This window comes from Vitis riparia, chromosome 1 (assembly GCF_004353265.1).
Source record: "Vitis riparia cultivar Riparia Gloire de Montpellier isolate 1030 chromosome 1, EGFV_Vit.rip_1.0, whole genome shotgun sequence".
NCBI lineage: Eukaryota > Viridiplantae > Streptophyta > Magnoliopsida > Vitales > Vitaceae > Vitis > Vitis riparia.
In genome coordinates this window covers 5,459,843-5,481,983 of record NC_048431.1, presented here as the reverse complement: position 1 = coordinate 5,481,983, position 22,141 = coordinate 5,459,843, and the positions used below count along the sequence as shown (strand labels likewise).

General features: G+C 32.7%; 3 protein-coding genes across 3 annotated transcripts; 2 read left to right on the top strand and 1 right to left on the bottom strand.

Moving 5' to 3' along the window:
- The first annotated feature begins 1,033 nt into the window (after positions 1-1,033).
- On the top strand, positions 1,034-4,791 carry LOC117913407 (zinc finger protein VAR3, chloroplastic-like). Its single transcript, XM_034828752.1, has 6 exons — positions 1,034-1,506; positions 2,799-2,916; positions 3,033-3,376; positions 3,506-3,637; positions 3,713-3,811; positions 3,995-4,791. Exons 1-6 carry the CDS (start codon positions 1,109-1,111, stop codon positions 4,506-4,508), a joined length of 1,605 nt encoding a protein of 534 aa, XP_034684643.1. The 5' UTR covers positions 1,034-1,108; the 3' UTR covers positions 4,509-4,791.
- A 160-nt stretch (positions 4,792-4,951) lies between these two features.
- LOC117914250 (1-aminocyclopropane-1-carboxylate oxidase homolog 4-like) lies at positions 4,952-6,471 on the bottom strand. The gene is made up of 2 exons (XM_034829866.1): positions 5,509-6,471; positions 4,952-5,417 (listed from the first exon to the last, which is right to left on the bottom strand). The coding sequence occupies exons 1-2, from the start codon at positions 6,433-6,435 to the stop codon at positions 5,163-5,165; spliced, it is 1,182 nt and encodes a 393-aa protein (XP_034685757.1). The 5' UTR covers positions 6,436-6,471; the 3' UTR covers positions 4,952-5,162.
- A 10,096-nt stretch (positions 6,472-16,567) lies between these two features.
- Positions 16,568-21,672, top strand: LOC117915059 (ubiquitin-conjugating enzyme E2 variant 1A). The gene is made up of 5 exons (XM_034830913.1): positions 16,568-16,725; positions 19,831-19,970; positions 20,575-20,700; positions 20,777-20,903; positions 21,259-21,672. The coding sequence occupies exons 1-5, from the start codon at positions 16,698-16,700 to the stop codon at positions 21,315-21,317; spliced, it is 480 nt and encodes a 159-aa protein (XP_034686804.1). The 5' UTR covers positions 16,568-16,697; the 3' UTR covers positions 21,318-21,672.
- The last annotated feature ends 469 nt before the right edge of the window (positions 21,673-22,141 follow it).

Genomic DNA, 22,141 nt, shown 5'->3' with positions numbered 1-22,141 from the left:
TGACTGTGCTTTTAAAAGCCATAAAAGTATGGATATGAATTACAAAAGGATTATTTTTCCACCAAAGTCGGGGTGCATTGTAATTTGTAGGGCGCCCGCAGTTTTGGTAGGGTGCCAGGCCTGAGCTCCGGAACTTGAACTTGGGTGTGTGAGAAGCAAAGTTGATAATGTCTTGTCATGTATGAGAGAACTTTTTACATGGGACAGCACCCAGGAAAAGAAAGAAGATGCCATTTCATTTTCAACATGTAAAATTGCGGCAGACAAGTTAGAAATTTTATTAATTTTATTATGATGGGCGGAGGAGAGGCGTGATCATGTTGGTTTGCTTGATTCTCCAATTAGAAGGGAGGGAGTGCGGGGACGTTGGACTACTACTATCCTATTATTCCTTTTGGCCACATCCATTATAGTGGTAACTGGTGAGAGGGTCATTTTCAATCCTAGTCTCCTAGACCCTTCTTCCACCACTCATTATGCTGTTTTCCTTTGGACCCACCCCTCCTCCGGCTTCAAAAAAGTTAGTGGCCGATGGAAGTGGGCGACAAAAAGGTTAGTGGCCATCCAATTATTCTTTGAGTGAGATACACTCCAATGATTCATGACATTGTCACAAATCTTCATGATTCATTAGTCATCATCAATGGATAAGTTTTGACACCTTAGAGATGGATAAGTTTTGACACGTTATAGACATGAATGTGTGTTGGGTTCTATCACTACGAGAGCTACGAGTCTACGACAATGATTTTTTAAAATTATTTTTGATGTCATATAAAATAAAAATATATTTGAAAGTCTTTGAAAGACAAGTAGAAACTATTTTGAATTTTAATTTTATTATATTAGAAAATAAAAATAAATAATCTTATTACAAAATAAATTCAATTTTAACATAAATTAATTAAAAAATATATTCTAATTTAACATAATTCCCATAAATCAATTAAAATTATTTAATAATAAAAAGCGTAAATCTTTCTCGCTTTCCTGTGAGTCTCCTGATTGATTATCTCGGTCGGATTCAAATGATCTAGAATTGTAAGCAGTAACAAGCTGCCACCTGAAACTGAAACATCCCTCCCCAAAAATTTACGCGCCTTGCGAGATGAACAGACTCTTCCGTACAGGTCGTGAATATTTCACTTCCACCTTCGTTACCCACTTCAACGCCCCCAGATTTTTCTCCCCCATTTCACACTTTCACTCTCCAAGCGAAACACCATTGCCCGACTCAAAGCTGGAGTTTTTGGATGAGCTCGACGAGTCTCCACCATCGACAGTAGATGGAGCCCCATCAGATTGGATTAGCCCTACGAAGTCGACTGTCCGTCATTTGCATCCGTGGCCGGAATGGGTGGATTTGATGGAAATTTTGTCAAAGAAAGGGTACCTTGAAGAAGGAGACGGAAACCCTTTCCAAAATGGCGCAATGGGTGTCAAGGAAGCCAACCGAATTCGCACTGCGTGCCTTAATTTTACCCGAGATAGGTTCGATCTTATAAGGTATTGATGGATTAATTTATGGATGCTGGTATTTTCGACTTGCATTTACTCTCTGAGACTTGAATCGTTCTCATTTGTAGGTTGGAATGCGTAAGATGGTTATTTATTCAGTTCTCTGTGTGAACTCTGATTTCTGACTAGTGCATGCTATGTGTTTGATTTTGTGTCCAACTAGAAGATATGGGTTTCTCCTCTGGTTTAACTTGACTCTTGTCTATGACTCTATGGCTTGAAGCTACCTGGTCTGGAATGTCAATTATCCCAATTATAAAAGTGCCTTACGCTGAAGAAAATTTCCAGATTTCTGACTTGTGCATGCTATGTGTTTGATTTTGTGTTCAATTAGAAGATATGGGTTTCTCCTTTGGTTTAACTTGACTCTTGTCTATGACTCCATGGCTTGAAGCCACCTGGTCTGGGATGTCAATTATCCCAACTATAAAAGTGCCGTATGCTGAAGAAATTTTCCAGATTTCTGACTTGTGCATGCTATGTGTTTGATTTTGTGTCCAACTAGAAGATATGGGTTTCTCCTCTGGTTTAACTTGACTCTTGTCTATGACTCCATGGCTTGAAGCTACCTGGTCGGGAATGTCAATTATCCCAATTATAAAAGTGCCTTACGCTGAAGAAATTTTCCATACAGCATTAAATATTATTTGAATTTTACCTATCATAACTTGGATACCTTCTGGTTTTCAAACCATTGCTAACATTATTATATGCTACATAACTTGGAAGTTTTATACTCGGTAAAACCCATGATACTGAAGAAAAGTTACTCACTTCATCTTATCAATACTAGAAAAATATCTAGCAGCTAACTCTTTCACAATGGGTCTTTAGTAAATCAACTCAATAACTTAATTTAAGCCCGTAAATAGATTAAGTATGTTTGATAACATAACTTAATATTATAACTTAAAGTTCAAAAATGATTCTAAGTCAACCATAATTCACTGGCGAGAGCACATTTTACAACCATGATTCCACGTCTATGACTCATTTATCTTTTGAATCTACAATATTTAACTATGGGTGTTTAATGAATAATTTTATTACTTAAAATTAATGAAAATAAATATTAGTTAAAATAATCAGGATAAATATTAGTTGAAATTAGTAAGGGTAAATTTTAAGTAAACAATATGATGTAAAGTCAATTTAAATTATTAAGTAATAAATATTAACTTTTACCATGGTAGAGGAAAATCTTTCGTTAATGATTTTCAGCGGATGGGATATTTCCTAAATTTGAGAACTTACTGTTCAGTGAAAGCCTTTTCCACCAGTTACTTCTCGAGGAAAGATATCGAGGTTGTTGCAGGATCTGGATGCCCAAGCACGGATAGGAAAGTTGTCAACTCAGGCAAACGTCTAAGAGCACATGTAGATATTGATGAAGGAAATGTATGTGCTGAGTTTTTAAGATATGAAAATAATATCCAATCATTTTCTTCTGGAAAGAGATGCCCTGACAAATTACTTGCCATTTATCACTTCTAACATCAATAAGCGTCTTTTAGGTTTGCAGCTCCTGCATTTTGAGGGGAAACTGCGAAAGAGCATATGTGATGGCAAGTGAGGGTGAAGGGGGGCGGACTGTGGATCTCATGCGCATCCTATTGACATATGGGCTTGACCCCATTACTAGTACAGTGGAGAACATGCTCTGTCGAAGCAAAACAATTGAAGAATCTGCAAGAAGGCTACTAAAAGCAATGGTGGAGTTTGGCTCCAAGGAATTTGATTCCCTTCTCCCAAATGCTACCTCATCGAAAAAGGCAGCATCACTGCAAGAGAGTTTGGCATCAGCCGAAAAAGGCCGAACTAATCTTCCAATTAAGCAAGGTGATTGGCTTTGCCCAAAGTAAGTCTTTAGATAATCTCAGTTCCTTTCTGTTTTTTTTTTTTTTTTGCTTTTTTGAATATTGAATCTCGCTTTTCTTATTATTGTCTAATAGTGATTTACATTTTCCTTTTACTTTTTATTTTGTAGATGCAACTTCCTAAATTTTGCTAGAAATATTAAGTGCTTGCGATGCAATGATATATCCCAAGAAAGACTAAGGAAACTATGGGAGGATCAAGATCATCTTCCATTGAAGAAGGGAGACTGGATATGTAACAAGTAATGGTTGTTAAGAACATTAAACTTTGCAATTTCCCTCATTCTGTTTCTCATTAAGACCTTTAATTCTTGCAGATGCAATTTCCTAAATTTTGCTAGGAATACGATATGTTTGCAATGTAAGGAGAAGCCTCCAAAGCGGGAACTCAATCCAGGGGATTGGGAATGTGATTCGTGAGTTTTTCTTATGCATTCAATTGTTTAATAGTTTTTAATCCTATGGTATCTCTTGCCTCCCCCATGAGGAGAGGTCAAGGTTTCTACTCCTGGAAAGGGTGATGGCTAGGCTAGGTCTCTGTTTTAAAAACATAAACAAAATGTATGGACTCTTTAACATCTGTAATGTTATTGTTATAGGTGTAACTTCATCAATTTTGGAAGAAACATGGTATGCTTGAAATGTGATCATAAACGGCCGAAGGCATCCAATTCTTCAGGGGCTTCTGCTCAACCTGGTCATGAAATTCGAGGATTTTCCTCCTATCATAAGGGGTCTAGGTTTGTTAAGGATGAAGATGAAACCGGTGGTGAGCCTCCTATCAGACAAGAGACGCAAAGTCCTAACAATGGTACAGCTAGATGGAGATTTGTGGAGGATGAGAGTAAGGACATTGATGGTTCAAAATCATGGGATGGAATTTCTGGATTTGTAGATTTTCCCATTGCAGGGGGTAAAAGCGAATTGTCTCAGAATTCAAGTAAAAGATCAAAATGGAAAGCAGAGATGTTGGAGAAGAGCAGACCCCATTCAAGGGGAGGCGAATCTAGATCTGCCAGCCTCCAGAGAAGGCCAGAGTTTGTTGAATGTAGCAGTGATGAGGAGATGGCTGAATGGTTTGGGGATGGAAAGAGGATGCAAATGGAGGAGTAAACCTGACTGAAACTGGATCATGGCATGGTTGTGCCTAAATTTAATACGGTGTCTACCAAGAGGTTTACATCAATCGCATATCCAAAAGGTTGTTTAGTGTTCCGACTGATTGATTGGGATGATGCAAGGTAGGGCAAATGAGATTTATAGCGGCATTTCAATTTCATTGTTTGTTCACTTTATTAAACTTGTATATAGTGATAATACAGCACCTCCCCTTGAAATAGGGAGGAAGAAATGCCAGAAATGAGAGGATTTCTGCTTAAAACAGCATTTACAGCAATCCCTCTTCAACCAGAGATGAAGTGGAAATGGAATTTTTTGAACAAAAAAAAAAAAAAAGAAAATATTAAAAAGATTATTATAATATTTTATAATACTTCTAAATTTTGGGATCTTCATATCTGACCAGTATTTTTTGTATTATAATGGATTCTCATTAGTTCAAATGGTTAAGAATATTCTCCTTATCCAATTATGATATAATCTATAGCACTTTCATCACCAACACTATTATGAAAAATGTTTTTACATGATACTTTCCCTAAAAGGGAAGTTGTAAAGGTTCAAAGTACATACAAGTCGACCTGTTAGAAGAGAGGCACGGCTCTAACATTCTGAAACGAGTATGCGCTTGTATGGAATGCTCAGTCCTCAGTGTGGGAGTTTAAAGAAATTTATCAAAGACTTACCATCCAACTCCTTAGTAAAGAACCTTGTCATAAACTCATTGAATGTGAAGCTCTTGTACACAGCTGGTTTCTCTGCTGATATGAGCTCCGGCAATGGCCCAAATAAGGAATCCCTATCGCCCGGATTGAAGAAAACTGCAATTGAAACTCTTGCTTCCCGACATGGGTTCCCCGCCACTCTATGCTCCACGCTTTTGTATTCATCATTGCTCATTACCTGAAAAAAAAAAAACACCACAATTTTAATTTCAGATACTCATGGGTTGTTCCTTTCAAACAAAGGATTCTTTTCCCTAAATTGGAGCTACCTGAAGCATATCGCCCACGTTGATGACGAGAGCACCGGGCACAGGGTTCAAATCCAGCCATGCTCCATCGTGCTTAACCTGCAACCCACCAACCTGATTCTGCAGTACCACCGTTAACACTCCCGGATCTGTGTGGGAGGTGAGCCCCATCGTCAATTCAGGCTCAGGACAGTACGGATAGTAGTGACTCGCCATAATTCTCCCTTCCAAACACGTCAGCTCCTTCAATCTTCCCGCATCCAACCCCAGCCCTTCGCACATCATTCCCATCAACGCCTCTCCCAGCCTCACCACCTCACGGTCCCACTCCATCACTTCCCTGCGGCACACCTCAGGCATCTTATCGAACTCCGCAGGTGTCGGCCCCAGCCTCACCTGAAGCGTATCTCTCCAGCTCGCCGCCTTGGAGTGATACAAGTCAAAGTTAGTCGAGAACGCCACTCCCGTTCCAATATCCCGCCGGTAGTACTGCGCCTTAACCTCCGTTGGCTGCTCGTTGAAGGCCCTGATGGCGGCGACCGCGCGGTCGAGGACGTCGGTGGAGATGCCGTGGTTGATGATCTGGAAGAAGCCGAATTCGGCGGAGGCGCGCCTGATTTGGTCGACGACGGAGGAGCGGTCGCCGGAGAGGGAAATGACGGGGATTGAATGGGAACCGGATGGGTTAGAGGATTTGAGGTCGGAAATAGTTTCGGTTGGGTGGATGAAGATTCGGGGGATAGTGGTGATGCCGGAGTCGACGAGACCTTTGACGCCGATTTTGGATTCGTCGAACTGCTTGACTTCTTTGGCTCGATCGTAATGAATATCGCCGTTGGCGGCCATCATTAGCGTAACTGCAGTTGTAGGTTGAGCCTTCTCCTTCTTGGACCTTGTCCGAATGTGCGAAGATAACGTAAAGAAATTGGAGGCAAGGCTGATAGACATGTGGACGTTTGTAAGATTGGAAATTAGGAGAATTGTGATTTCAGCCAACTTGGGCTTAATAATTGATGTACGTATTCCTATCATTGACTACAAAGATATAAGATAGTGATAGACAAAACTATCCTTTTCTCTATTCCACCCATCTTCACACGCAACACCAATGAATTCATCCTTATTTAATCATTTTTCAATTTTTCATTATCTTTTTAAACTCTTTTATAAATAATTAAAAAAATATTCAAAAACTATTTTAAAAAATAATTTTACAAAAATTGTTAATTTAAATAAATAAAAATTATCCTTTACATTTAGAAGTAAATAATTTAATAATTAAAATACTATTTAAAATAAATAGATATTCACTATTTTCTTTCCTTTTATACTAAAAAGTATTTTAAAGCTTATTATTATTATTTTTTTACTATTATAAAATGAAAAGTTTATTTTTTTTAATTTTTTTTTACTTATTTGAATTAATTGAAATTTTATCAAAAAAGAAAAAGAAAGAAAGATAATGGATAGAGAGTTTTTATTTTAAATATCTAATTAAAATGCTTTCAAATGAACTAATTTTAAAAGTGGAGTATATTAATATATGGTATAGTAGAGATTGAAATTTTCTTATATAAAAATGATTGAATGGTATATTTACTCGTTTTAGATGAAAATAAGTAGTTAAAAATTATATAGATTGTGTTTGTGTTTAGTTTATAAATATTTTTCTAGTTTTTATTTATTTTTTATTTTTTTTTAAATAATTTTTATTTTTTATGTTGTCTCTTTTTTTAAAATAAGTGTAATTAAAAAATGAAAACTATTTTTAAAAATGAAAATTGAAAACCTTAGTACTATTTTTTATAGGAAAATAATAAACATAATTAAATTTCATTCACTGATTATTCTTTTTATTTTTTATATTAGTTATTTTAATAAAAAAAAAATATGTTCACAATTAAACAAAGGAATTGACCAATTGCATATTTTTTTCATAAAAAAATAAAATATATTCATAAAAAAAAGTTGAATTTAAGTTTTTCATCATTTTCTCAACCAAACTATTAAAATCATGTTTAATATACTTATAAGTACACATTCGGATATGGAATCTGCGCGACTATACAAGGGTTGTACAAGACTATTCTTTGTGAAATATTTCAGTCAATTCTAAACCACTCCATAATTTTCCTTATCACTCACATATTATACCCATGTTATACACTTTATTTAACTTCCACATTGAAATTCCAATACTTTTCCTAGTAATGATATTTGGGGAAATTTTTTTGACCTTAAGCCATCCACCATTTTCTTAATCAAACCATTGAAAATATGGTTAACACACCTACGTGGATACATAACTTATGAAAAATATAAATTTGTGCTACTATACAAGGGTATTACACTAATTGTACAATGAAAATATACTAAGTGTACAAAGGTGTACAATACTACCATTTGTGAAAGATTTCAATCGATTTTGAATCATTTTTTTTTATTTTCCTTGTCACGGATTGTACACTCATATCATATATTTTATTTAACTATCGCATGAAAATTCCAATACTTTTATCAATAATGATGTTTAAGGAAAAAAATTTGACCATAACTCATCCAATATTTTCTCAACCAAACTATTATAAATATTATTAATACACTTACGTGGACACATAACTTAAGAGATATATGAAATTTGTATCGTTATATAAGGGTATTACACTAACTCTATAAGAGAAATATTAAATGTACAAGACTATTATTTGTAAAAGATTTCAATCCATTTTGAATCACTCCTTTATTTTCCTTATCATTCAAAAATTGTACACTCATATGTCATGCATTTTATTTAACTCCCAAGTGGAAATTTTAATATTTTCCCCAATAATGATATTTGGAGAAAAAAATTTAACCCTAAGTCATCCACAATTTTCTTGACCAAACCATTAAAGACATGATTAATACACCTACATGGACTTATGATTTAAGAGATATATGAAATTTGCACTACTGTACAAGGGAATAACACTAACTATACAAGAGAAATGTGTTAAATATACAGGGTATACAAGTTCCTAATAGGGAAGCTTTTCGTTTCCATTTACAATTGATTGTTTTGACTATATATATAGAGAGAGATTTATCTTTCTTTATTTCGGTTTTTTTTCCATTTTTTAATGATTAAAAAGGATCCATATCCTCTTGAAATTACAAATCTAACCTTATATTTTTAATAACTTAAAAGATTACAGGTTTCGCATAAAAATAACCATCTTTTTCAAATGAGAGCTATTTAATTAATAGTATTATTAGAAATTCAATTCTAAAAATTCAACTTTTTATCAATTTTTGACCTTATTTCAATAAAAACATCTTTATTATTTTTTTTTATAAAAATAATATTTTTTAAAAAATATATTATAAATATTTGAAATAGTAAAAAAGTATTTATATAAAAAAAAATTATTTTAAAAGAAAATTGAGAATGAATAAATTTACAAATATCGTTGTATTTCATCCGTTTTAACCCATTATTTCATCAGTTAAGCCAGGAAGGAAGAACAGAAAGAAAAGACAGAGAGAGGGAGAGATGGGTATGCGGGATAGCGTGTGGTGAGGGATGTGGTGGCGGCGGCATGAATGGAGGTGACGTCAATGGTAGGGGTCGCCGGATCTATATGCGGCAACCATGAGATGTGGAGAGAAGGGGAAAAGGGGAAGAGAGTGAGAGAGGAAGGAAGGAGAGGGAGGGGGAAAAGGGTGGTGGCGACAGTGGAAAATGGTGTTGTGGGCATACATTGAATCAACACTAGTTTATAATTTATTTTAAAAAAAAAACAACCCAATTAATTACAAAATGAATTAAAACTAGTTCAGAATACTAACTATAATTAAATACTAAAACTATATGAAAAGTGAAAACCTTTGCATTTACATAAGTCTTTTTTGTTTTTAAATAAAATATTATTAACCATTATTATTCATTTTTAATAAGAAAATGAATTATATCCTTATTTTATAATATACACTAAAATAGTGTGATTTTAGCATTCATATTTTACTAAAAATATTTATTTTTAATTCTATATTTTTAATAAAACTTGAATTAAATTTAATCAATATTATGTGAAACGAATATATATTTCTTTATAAAATCAAAATAAGAAAACTTATTTTTTTTAAATACCTAAAATTTATTTATCAAAACAAGTTTTTTATTTTGTTATTGTTTGAAAAATAATTTTAACAACAATTTTTTGAACACTTTTTTTCTTAAATATAAAAAATTAGTGAATTAGATCCCTCTTTTATTTTTTTTCTTGACAATAGTACGTTATTTGAATCTTTTATCCATTTTTATTTTGTTGGCTTCCACAAACATCACCTTACCTTTTTTTTTCTATTATTATTATTTATCTCCTCCATTCACTTTCCTTTTTTTAACTAAGGTTAATTGCCTTCTTTTTTTTCGATTCTCTCTATAAGATATTTATCTCTTCCATGTTAAGTTTTTGGGTTTTAAAAAAACCTAAGTAAATATTATGGAGTAAATAACAAAACCAAAATAAACCCTAATAAAAACAAAGCTAAAAGCCCAAATTGAAAACAACTACAAATAAAAAAATAATAATAAAATCCATGAAGTCCAGCAAAATAAAATTTTGTATTCACTTCAATTATAATATGAATAATGATGACAAAAATGTTTTCTTTATTTTTTTGCCTTAATTATGACATAAAAGATAATGATGAAAATGTTTTATTTTATTTTATTTTAAGATCAATCAAGAGCTTAAAACAGCTTTGCAATTTTTTGGACTTGTAGGAAAATTGTAAAGCCTTTGTTCCAATGTAAAGTTATTTTGTTAATCCTCTCTATTGAAGGAAGTCACCATTAGTGATAAGTGAAATTAGAAAATAAAATCTAAAATCTCTGTTTGATTTACTTAATTTAAAGAACTTGGATTTTAACAACTTGTTTCCTTCATTGATCAAATTTGTCAATAAAAGAATATTTATTTATTTTTAATTATATTGTAACTTCAATGGGAGGATTTGTTCTGTGAAATTTGTCAATAAAAGAATATTTATCTCTAATTCTCTTTTGAATTTAATTAGAATATTTGTTTCTATTTTGCAAGACTTAATTTTATAGCCTTCCCAATTTTGTCATGTGTCCTTTTTGTATAATCCATTAATTCTCGAACCAAAATTTTGTTGCACAAAGAAGTTACAATTTGAAAGACCAATTTAGTGGTAATTTAACTCATTAAATTTTTTTGTCTACAAAAGTAGGAATGATATGAATGATGTTAAAGACGAAATAAAGATGGGAAAAAATTATTTTTCTCTTGATATTTGTTATAGGTTTGAATTTCATTAAAAAAAAAAAAAAAAAAAGTGTAAACCTAAAAAGAGAAGGAGTTAGGTATGAGAAATAGGAGGGAAATAAATTAGAAGTGACAGATGAAAGACATTTTAAGGAAAAAAAAAGTTATAAAAATCTAAAATAAGTTATTCAAAAAATATGAATAAGAGGGTTATTATTGCAATTTCAAAGTATTTTAAGCCTTTTAACAAGACATCTCTATTTTTTAAGTAACAATCCAATGTAAAAGATGATAGTACAAGAAGCATTTTTGTATTTTCCTCTAAATGTTATTAAGTTCTAAAATAAGGCTCTCCATCCTAAGGTGAAAGGAAAGGGGAATTAAGAAAAAGATGGGATGGATTAAGACAGGGTTCAACGGATGGTTCCTTTACATGCATTGAAAAAAATTGGTAAGTGAACCAAAAAAATACAATGTGAGTAGGAATATGATTTCCTCGAAAAGTTACATATTATTAACCTAAATATCACAATCACTTACTATTGAAGAAAAGAAACCATCATTTTTAATACTAAAATATTTTTATAAAAAAATTATGTTGTGAAAATTTTTTAGAAGGTTGAAAAAGAAAATCTCCTCAATTAAGTTGATGGAAAATTAAGGTAAAAAGGCATTATAGGACAGAATTTTTATGAGGCAAAATATGGGAAAGAAAAACTCCATTACCATCAAACCACTATTGAAATTATGTTTTACAATTTGTCTATTCCCTCTTTGATTATTCCATTTTTTAATATGACAAAAAACAAAGGAGCTATGCCTAAGGCCAAAATTTAATGATGCTAAGAAGAGAGAGAGACAACGAGACACCAAATTTTAACATAGAAAACTTCCGAAAAGATAAAAAACCATGGGCTTACAATCGATCGAAAACATCCACTATGAAGAAAAAAAAAAACTAAATACAAGGTTTTACCTAACTCAAGTCAACTAATCCTTCCCGGACCATTTAATTGGTATATTTCACTTTCAACTTCTCACCTTCTTCTTCCAGAGCACACTTAGAATCCATACCAAGCTCGATCTCGACCTCCTCTTGAATCTACATAAGAAGAAAATGAGTTTTTACACAAAACCAAGAGAATGAGATATGAATGTTTCAAAAATCAACTCATGTTCATTTTCAGAAAATCCATTAAAACAAAATTTCTTAGAAAACTTGGATGAGATTTTCTTGGAGCAAGCAACCTTAAGGAGAAAAGGGAATGAGGAGCACAAATAGGGTTGTTGCACTCTACTTTCATAAATTGGAGAAATTTGATTTTAAATGAGAATGAAGCCCTTAATCCAAGGGCTGAAAATTAATCTTAAAAATAGGTTAGTTGAATCGATCTACTCCTGCACCTGGATCGATCCAAAAACAAGGGAACAAAAGCCTTTCAGCAAAATAATTTATCTTAGCTTTCTTAACTCTTTTAAAGAAGAAAAACAAGGTTGATTCACATTCAATCACCACACAATCAACTACATACCTTGACCTCTTAGCAAAGTCTTAATCTTCAAATGTTAAATAGTCCGAAGAAGAATTGAAAATTTGAGTTAAGGGACATTTAGGAATTTTGTTTGAAATTGCCAACCTAGCTAAACACTCACCGATAGGATGGAGAGGCGACGCTAGCGACGAATACAAGTTTCTGCAAACGAACCAGGAAAGGAATAATCACTCGAAGGGCTCCATTGCCTTGAACATCATCAACAATTTGGTTATCATATACATGCATTTTTACTTAAAAATATGGTTACCAATTGGCAGACTCAATGACCATGTGCTTGTTTCTTGAGAAAATGTATTTTCATGATATAAGAAATGAATGCAATTTTTAAATAATATAAACTTTTTAGATCAATTTTGTTTTATTATCCTTTTATGTCAAATTTTTGTATAAAAACAACTATATATATATATATATATTGCAAAATTTTGTTGACCTTTTGGATTACTTATATCTACTTCTATGTTCATTTCATGTATTAGAAAAAACCTTAAATAAAACCCAAAACACCTGTGCATGAAGAAAATGATGAAAAAAGTTGACATGAAACTTTTCTTAAGAGATCTCTCATTTTCTTTTCTATGATGAAGAGATTTATTAAGAAATTGAAATTTAATTCTTTAAAGGAGAATTCATAATCAAAGTCCAAGGACATCACTATAGCATATGATTTCATTTCTTTTATTGAGTTTGTTTTGTTTAAGTTTCTTGAACCTTTGTTAAAATATTATTACTTTATTATTATTTTAATTGAAAATATTATTTCATTGCTTTCATTGTGTTTGTGATGTAAAATCATTTTTTCAAGTTATTGGTATCTCAATTTATAGCGGTTATTTCTTAAGATATTCGATGGAAAATAGACAAAGAAACTCGTATAACAAACGTGTAAATAAATTGGACACACTCAAATATATCAAAGCTCATATATATATATATTTGAATGAAGCTCCGATAAAAAATCTTATTAGAATGTAATTAACCAATTGATTAATTCTTCCTTTTAATATATACTATCTCTTATTTTCTTTTTTCACATATAATCAAATTTACATTTTTTTCTTCTAACCACCTTTGATCACATTTTTCTCCTCAATGGTTAAGATATGATCAAGAATTGTGGAGGATATATCGACAGCTTCAACTTTATAGAATATAAACAAATATTAATCATATATCAACTCTCTAAGATATAAAATATATAGATTTAATAATGTCAAAATGGACTTCATAAAGGTGAGTTTAAAGGATATAAACAAATCCTAACCACATGCAAACCCTCTTTAAAAGATAAAATAGATTCAAGATCAAGTATTTTGTTTTACATGTTACATGATATTAATTCTTGTTAAATATCAAAGTATTTCCTTAAATATTGGGTATGTATTTGTTACTAAACTACTAAGATTGAATTCTTCATTCTTTAAATGCTAGGGAAGCCCTAAAAAGAAAGTATGTGTGATTATGTGTTTATAATGTTAATCATAGTGAGGACTGAGAGAATGAAGAGCAAACAACAATGAGAAGAATAGTAGTGAATAGATTGAAAGAGGCAAATCACTTAAAGAAAAAATTATAGTTTTACTCAAAGTAGAAAATCTCATTTTTAAGCAGAATGTGAACAAAACTTGAAAGAAAGTTATTGTTTGTGAAAATATAAATCCACTCAAGCATATCAATTTTGCAAAATTTTCTCAATTGAGTGAAATGGATTTTCAACTTTCAAAGAGCATGGTTTAGCCATGTTTGATTGAGTAAATTTTGTTCTCATTTTGCTCAAGCTATGTGAAATCCTCTATTTGGTTCGCCAATGAATATTTTGATTACCTTTTCATTCTTGACATTTTCTCAAGGATTTTGAGATTCAAAAGAGGCTGCTAAGGTTGCCACATGTCCATTTTTTTTCTCTTAAGACTCTTATGCCTATAATAAATAATTATATGCATTGTAAAGGAGATATTTAGAAAACCTTTGGCATATTTATAATTTTTTTGTTTTTAACTATTTTTTTTTTCTATTTTCTTCAACTTTCATGCATTTCCTTGTTAGTCAAACATGTTTGTGAAACTTGAGTGACTAATCTATTCGACACCGGAGAGAAATCGAAAAAGTATGTGGAGATTATAGTTTAGAATAACAAATTAATTCATAAAACTATGCATTCTCTTGTCTCATTTAGTTTCTCGTTTTGTTCATTGAATTATAGTAAATCTCGTCTAATAAGGTAAAGTCGATGCTTAGATTATTTTAAAAGATGTTTACTTGTTGGTTTGATCCATTGACAACAATTTTTTTTTATATCAATTGTATGCAGTATCGAGGCTTGTTATTTCAAAATCCAATAATTTATATATATTCAAGGCTACCTAGATGTTGATTAGGCATACGATTCTAATGATCAAAAGTTGACTTTGGGTTACTATATATTTCTTGTTGATAATCTTATTACTTGGAGCTTTAAGAAATAACATATTATTTCTCAATAAGTAAGAAACAACATATTATTTCTCACTAAGTAAGAGGCCGATTATTGTAGTTTTGCAAATGCAACAACAAAAATTATTTGGCTTCAAGTTCTACTAAACAAGCTTTGAATTTTACAATCTCGACCTTTGATGATCTGGTGTGACGATTTTAGCATTGTGAACTTAAGTACTAATCCTATCTAGGACTATTAGACAAAACATATCAAATTGAGTTTGTATTTGTTCGTGATAGGGTTCTTGACAAGAATCTAACAATGTAATATGTTTTAGTGTATTATTAATGTGTCTAAGCCCTTATAACTAAACCTCTCTCCATAGCTAACTTTACCAAGATTCACAGCAACCTTTGTGTAGTTTTTATTCATAATACTAGCTTTAGAGAGGATGTTAGAGAAACTAAAAAAATCTAATCTCAAAGGTTCATATTAGAACTGTTGTCTAATCTAGGTGATAATTCTCATCTTGGGATTATGTAAATATTGGTATGAATAGCTAGTCTTTAAGATAAGTTGTTATCTAATTTCCTTATAAATCAATCTTAGAGAATTATAAAAATATAGAAGAATTAATAAACTAAATTTGCACCAAATTCTTCACATTCTTTGTTTCTACATAAGTTGAATTTTGATTAATACTCCTTAGATAAGTTAGGATACTTCGAATTTAGAAGGATATTTATGGATCATCATGGAATGTCAATGAAACATGCTAGAGTAGGTCTAACCCATTAAGGTGAAGACACAAACCTTATTGAAAGGCTTAAAGCTAACCAACGTTTAAGGGTCAACTTGTGGTTTGTCATATATTTTTATATTGCTTTAGAGTTGGGATGTTCCCTTATTAAATTCCTCAATCAGCTAATCACGTTATGGGTACATCAATAAAATAAGATCCCATAACTATTTAATCATATAGAAAATATATTAGTAAAATAGGAAGCTAACCATGTGGTCCATGTTGTAACAGATTTCCTACTTCTAAGTAGGACTATGAAAATTAGTTTATAATTATTAGATTTTTTTTTTTAATAATTAAGAAACTTTTCATAGTCAAATCCTTAGGACTGACGATCCTATAACAACCATTATAGAGTAAATTTAGGTATCTTTTAGTTATGAAATTATCGTCTAACCTTGGTTCAATTAAATTTACGTAGAGAGTGTGTCATGAGAACATTGACATATTTATTTGTCATAGAAAAATTAAAAGTTGAAATACTAAAATTTGGCCACATGTGACATGAGACACTTGACTTTGATTTGGTGTAGGAGTTTGTCAAACAAGTTATACCCATTAATCATACCTACCACTATATCAGTTTCCGTTTCCAACACTCATTATTGTACAGGAAGAAGCTTTCTTGTCAAGAGCAATCTCACAATTTCGGTTGATTTAAAATATTATTAATTTTAAATTTGATATATATATATATATATTCCAGCAAAAACATTTTCATTAAATAAAAGGATATTGAATAAATTAATATTAAAAATATATATAAAAAAATTATATATGATAAAAAATAATTTGATGCAATGCAATGCACTATTTTCCCAACACTTTCCCAAAGCTTCACATTTTTTTTCTTCAAATTTTGAAGAACCGCGTGAGAGTTTGTAATACGCTAGGAAGTGCGATGATGAAACTGAAACGTGTGGGGAGGGTTAGGATTGACGGGTCTACGGTGATATCCGTGGACTTGCAACAGGAAATTATTCATCCCTCCAATACCCACAGTGTATATATTAATATTGCCAAATCGAGAGCTGGTGCTGCGAACTGTGGTTGGACTGCTGTCTTTGTCCCCTCTCTTTTAGTTTTCTCTCTCTAAAGAGCTCTCTCTCGAAACCCTCTCGACCACAGAAAAACCCTAGCTTTATCTGTGAATCCAGCATAAAATGGGTTCAGAAGGATCAGGGGTTGTGGGTGAGCTTCAAACCCTAGATTTCTCACGCTTATCATTGTGATCCATCTTCTCTTTGAATCGTTTCGTGTTTTTGCTGTTCAATTTATAATTCATCGGTAAATTCTGAGAAATTGTGTTGCATTTTGTATTGCTGAGGCTTTTGTGGTTGGGGTTTTCTGGAATTGTTGTTTGCTTCGTTGGAATATGTCCCAATTAGGGTTCCTTCATTCGATTTTGCTTATCCTGTTTGAATTGTTTCCCTTGTTTCCTGCGAAATACCTAAGATTTTGGGTATTTGAGCTGCTATTGAATTGCAATGGCTTGTATGATATTGCGGTATTCTAGGTTTTGCTTCTTTTCAACTGAAATTAACTAATGCGAAAGGAGTATTAGTGCCTCTGTATGAGTATGCGGCTTGTACTCTGTTCTGATCTTCTTGTTGTTATGCTGTATAACCTGGAGTATTAGCACAATATGCGATGAGCAGTATGGGTGGAAAAGAATATTGGTTTTCTTTAGGAGATCACCAATGGATGCCTCTTTCCTTAGCTTTTTATGTAATTTTTTAATATATGATTATAAAATGAATATCTTTGGGTCCACCATGCAATGGTGTTGGGAGGTTTTCAGAACCATTTCATGGATCTTACTGACCAAGTAGATCACACATAGATCGAGGAGATAAATTTGGATTCGGATATGGAAAATGCAAGTGGCATATTCATCCATGGTGATTGACCGCCCTAGTATTGCACATACCAGATACCATTTGCATCTTATTTGACTCTCATAACTTGTATTGATGGTGTGAAGAGTATCTTTTCTGAGCTGAAAAGTTGCTATGAGGTGACAATGTCACTTATGTTTGATATCCTAGATTGATTTGTTTGATGCCCGATTAAAGGCCCTAAAAGGAGCTGACAGTAATTTGTTATGATTGATCATTAATACTGGTTTTTTTAACTGAAATTTGTTTATTGACATCTATACAAGAATAATTCATGGAAAATGAGATTATGGTCTGAATTGCTAGGTTTTTGCTAATCTACTTATTGGCATGCCATGTAGAATTTATGCAACATGAAAGGTCTTTTTTACCTGAGTGTATTTGGAGAAGATAAATTTGGATTTAGATATGGAAAATGCAAGTGGCATATTCATCCATGGTGATTGGCCACCCTAAGTATTGCATGTACTGGATACCATTTGTATCTTATTTGAGGCTCATAACTCATATTGATGGTGTGATCAAATTTCTTTTCGGTGTTGAGTTGTCTGCATATGTGGTGACAATGGTCACTTGTGTTTGATATCCTAGATTTATTTGTTTGATGCCTGATTAAAGGCCCTAAAAGGAAATGGTAGGAATTTTTTATGATTGATTATCTAAAATTAACTTCTTGACATCCTATACTAGAATAATGCATGGAAAATGATTATGCTCTGAACTGCTAGGTTTTTGTCAATCTACCTAGTGGCGTGCCATGCAGAATTTATGCAAAATGAAAGGCATTTTTTCCTGAGTGCATTTGGAGAAGCACTCTGGCATGCCTTTCCAAGTTTGTAGCATGGCTCGGAATGCATTGTTGTCATGAATATTAAAATCTCATAGATTTGATTATACTATGATAATTTTATTTCATAGACTTCATAATAATAAATAAAAAGGTAGATGAAAAAACCAATAATATATGAATTAACAAAAATAGGAAACTGGCCATATTGATAACATTTCCAATTTCTAATTCCATTACATACACACCTGGCACATGAAACATATGGTTCTCTTAAGAACATGATTAGTTGGAGCTAGAATTGTGACAGATTCCATCCATTTCCTTGATGTGTGACACACTATTAGGGGTACTCAGCTTCTTCTGTTTTAGATTTACAATAGTGTGACTGTCAATTGATACTGCAGTCTTCAAACCCCTTTTTACTCATGTACTTAATGCTCTAAACATCTTGCCTGCAATCTCTGTCCATAACATCTACACATCAGAGCAATGTTTAAGCCTCTGGAATGTACATGGCTGACTTAGAATGACAAAGTTAGAAGCTATTTTCCTTGCCTGTGGTCAAGCTTTTTTAGTTGTCCCAACATTTAGAATCTCATCCTTTGTTTTTTTTTCCTATATATATATATATATATTCTCAAGATGTGTGCCCATGGTTTTCCTCTTATCTTGCGAAGCAAGACTAGTGGATTTTGCATCATTAAAAAAAAAAAAAAAAAAGGAAAAAAAGAATTTCCAATAGTATATATACAGTATGTGCAACCAAAACTCATAGATGTTATTATTCTGGTCATAAATTTGTAGCCTTTATCGTCCCTTTACCACCTAGAGCTTGGATTGAGGCAATCCTCGTACTGATGCTGTATTGTATCCTGGACTAGGTGGGCTGAGCTCATCCTTCAAATCACATAATTTAAGCACAGTAAGTGTAAGGGGCATCATTTCCAAGGGTATTTTCTAGGCTGAAAATTTTGAGTGCCAATCCAGTGATATGGCTTTGGATCTGTCTCTCAGAATATGGCTTTGAAGCTATCTTCCACAAAGTGGCTTTGAGATGGTATAGTGGTGATACAGATTTGGAGCCGTCTTGCCTGATACAGCTTTTGGGTTGGAACTGAATTTCTATTTATACAAGTGACATGGATTTTGAATTTTTCTTTATGTAAGTGTCACAATCTCCTGCTGCATTATGGTGTGACTTCCTTAGTACTAGTTTGTTGATTTAGTTTTCCCAAATACTGGAGCTTAAAGTGAGATTATAATTGAAACATGGATACTTTCTCTAATTTATAATGCTTAGGTACTTTCTCTAATTTATAATACTTTCTTTCTATTCTTAATCATTAAAAATTTATACTAAAAAAATTATGTTTCTGCTTCATGAAATTAGCATTAATAAGATGGATTTTATGTGACTTAACTTGTGAACAGCTTCTGTATCAAGTTCTGAAAAAATATGCAGATGATGCGAATATGTCATCTTCTATAATCGATGCAAAATTCTCATCTTATCTTGGAAATTTTTCTGGTTGTTGTTGCTACATGGTCTTTTGAGTGCTTGCATGCATAGCAGGAGATATATCTTTGTGATTTTGTGGTCATATGCAGTTCCAAGGAATTTCAGATTACTGGAAGAGCTTGAGAGAGGGGAAAAGGGAATTGGCGATGGAACTGTCAGTTATGGAATGGATGATGCTGATGATATATACATGCAGTCGTGGACTGGGACTATCATTGGTCCTCCTAATGTGAGTTTTTTCTTTTTCACACAATTTTCATGATATAATGAACTCCTTACAGGTTGAATCTCTCAACTAGATGTTAAGAATTTATGTGGTTGGTATTATCTATAGTTGGATGCTTTTCTTGAACCTATGGTTTTGACTAATTAATCATGATCAAATATCTGTAAATGCTTGATTGAATGATTAGTGAGAGGAAATCAAACGCTGGTGCTTTTGATGGCCTGGATATGGAAATACAGGAGATTTAAAATCATATGTTTGAACTGAAAGTGACTGCTATGGTCAAATATGATTTATGCTGCCAACTCAAATAGCTGGTAGGAAACTAAATCCTGCCTGCCTAAACAATGGTATCTCTGTGTCAAACTTTTTTCCTGATGGACAGAGTGCCATTTTGATAATGATGAGCAAGTGATCCCAGTTCAACAAAATTCCTCCGTCCTAAGGAAAATGATTGTCCAAGATTCTTTTCCCATGGAAGAATTTGTTTGACAGTTAAACCTTTCTACTACTTCTTTTAGACAACTTATTTCCTTCTAAACTCTACTGTCACCCTTTAAAAGAGTGGAAAGTGATTTCTTACTTAGCAATTACTGCTGTTTGCCAGACCGTTCATGAAGGGCGCATCTACCAGTTGAAACTGTTCTGTGGCCAGGACTATCCGGATAATCCACCAACTGTGAAGTTTCAGACTCGGATAAATATGACCTGTGTCAATCAGGAAACTGGAGTGGTGGGTAATTTTTACTTTCAAGAATTTTTATGCCATGGTATGTTTGATAATAAGCTTATGATGGTCAAATTACCAGGTCGAACCAAGTCTTTTCCCCATGCTTGCTACTTGGCAGAGGGAGCATACAATGGAGGACATATTGACTCAATTGAAGAAAGAAATGATGTCTCCCCAGAATCGAAAGCTGGCTCAGCCTCCTGAAGGTTTGTTAATTTTGTTTCTGGTTATTGACAGAAATAGTGTTTTCTTTCTATCTCTTCAAGATTGTTAAAAAAAATAAAAGGGAAGATTGTCTTCGTAGAATCCATGCTATGTCAATTTATTTTCTGTCAGCCGGGACTGCTTAGTGAATGGGTGGTTAGAAAGTTGGATTGCTGTAAAAGCCCGTGAAGATTGGATGGCCTAAATTTACAGATAGCAGTGGTTATTATCAGATGGTGTAACCGGTTCCATGTTTCTGTTGAATCTTGATACACTTGTCTAAATAGCTTATATTTCCTCTAGAATATATTATTTGGGGTTATGAGGTTGGTCACAGTGGGAACATTTTTTTTTCAGGCAATGAAGAGGCGAGGATTGATCAAAAAGGGCTTGTCCTGAAGTGCTGTATTCTCTGAAATGGGTGGGAGTTGAATGAGCATGATAATGTATATAAAATACATACATTAGATGATTCCAACTCTCGGCTTAGTTTATTTATTACATATGTTTGTCTGAGAAAGGAGACCAGAGTAAAAGGATCAATCCTCAATCCTCAATCCTGGGATTGTTGATGTTAAATGTTTTTAGTGTCAAATGGTAGCTCAGCTGAATAAGTCGGATTCTTCAGTGAATTGATGACATTTAATATTCCATAAAATTGTTGTCTATATTATTTACTATGAGATGAATGCGATGCACCAGTGCATTTAAATAAGAAACCAGGCATGTCCCTCTTGAACCTGGATTTGGCTGGTTCTGGGTTTATCATTATCAACCGAGTCAACTTTCAATTTGATCTGCTATTAAAAATCTCTCTCCATCTTATTATGGTGGCATCCATTCAGTTTTATATTGATTGATGTCTTCAATTTAAAGGAAATTTACATTTTAGTTACCATCATTTGGAGCATGCTCAACCTGTTTACTAGTAGGTTGTAACTTGTAACCTCATTGGTTCTCATTAGATATGGACGGATGACGGTGGCCCAGCCGTAATTTTTGAAAAAGCAAAAAACCTCCATGCTCTTGTGATGACTTCATAAAATCCAAAAATAATGATCAGTTTGATGAAATGTTCTTGTGCATTTAGGCCATGTTTGGTACATGGGAATGGGAATTGGAATGGGAATGAAGATTTTCTTTCCATTCCCATTTCTTTTTTAATATGAATGAATTTTAATGATTCCAATTATTGTGTTCAAGGTTATAATGATTATTTATCTCTATTTTAATGTTAAAT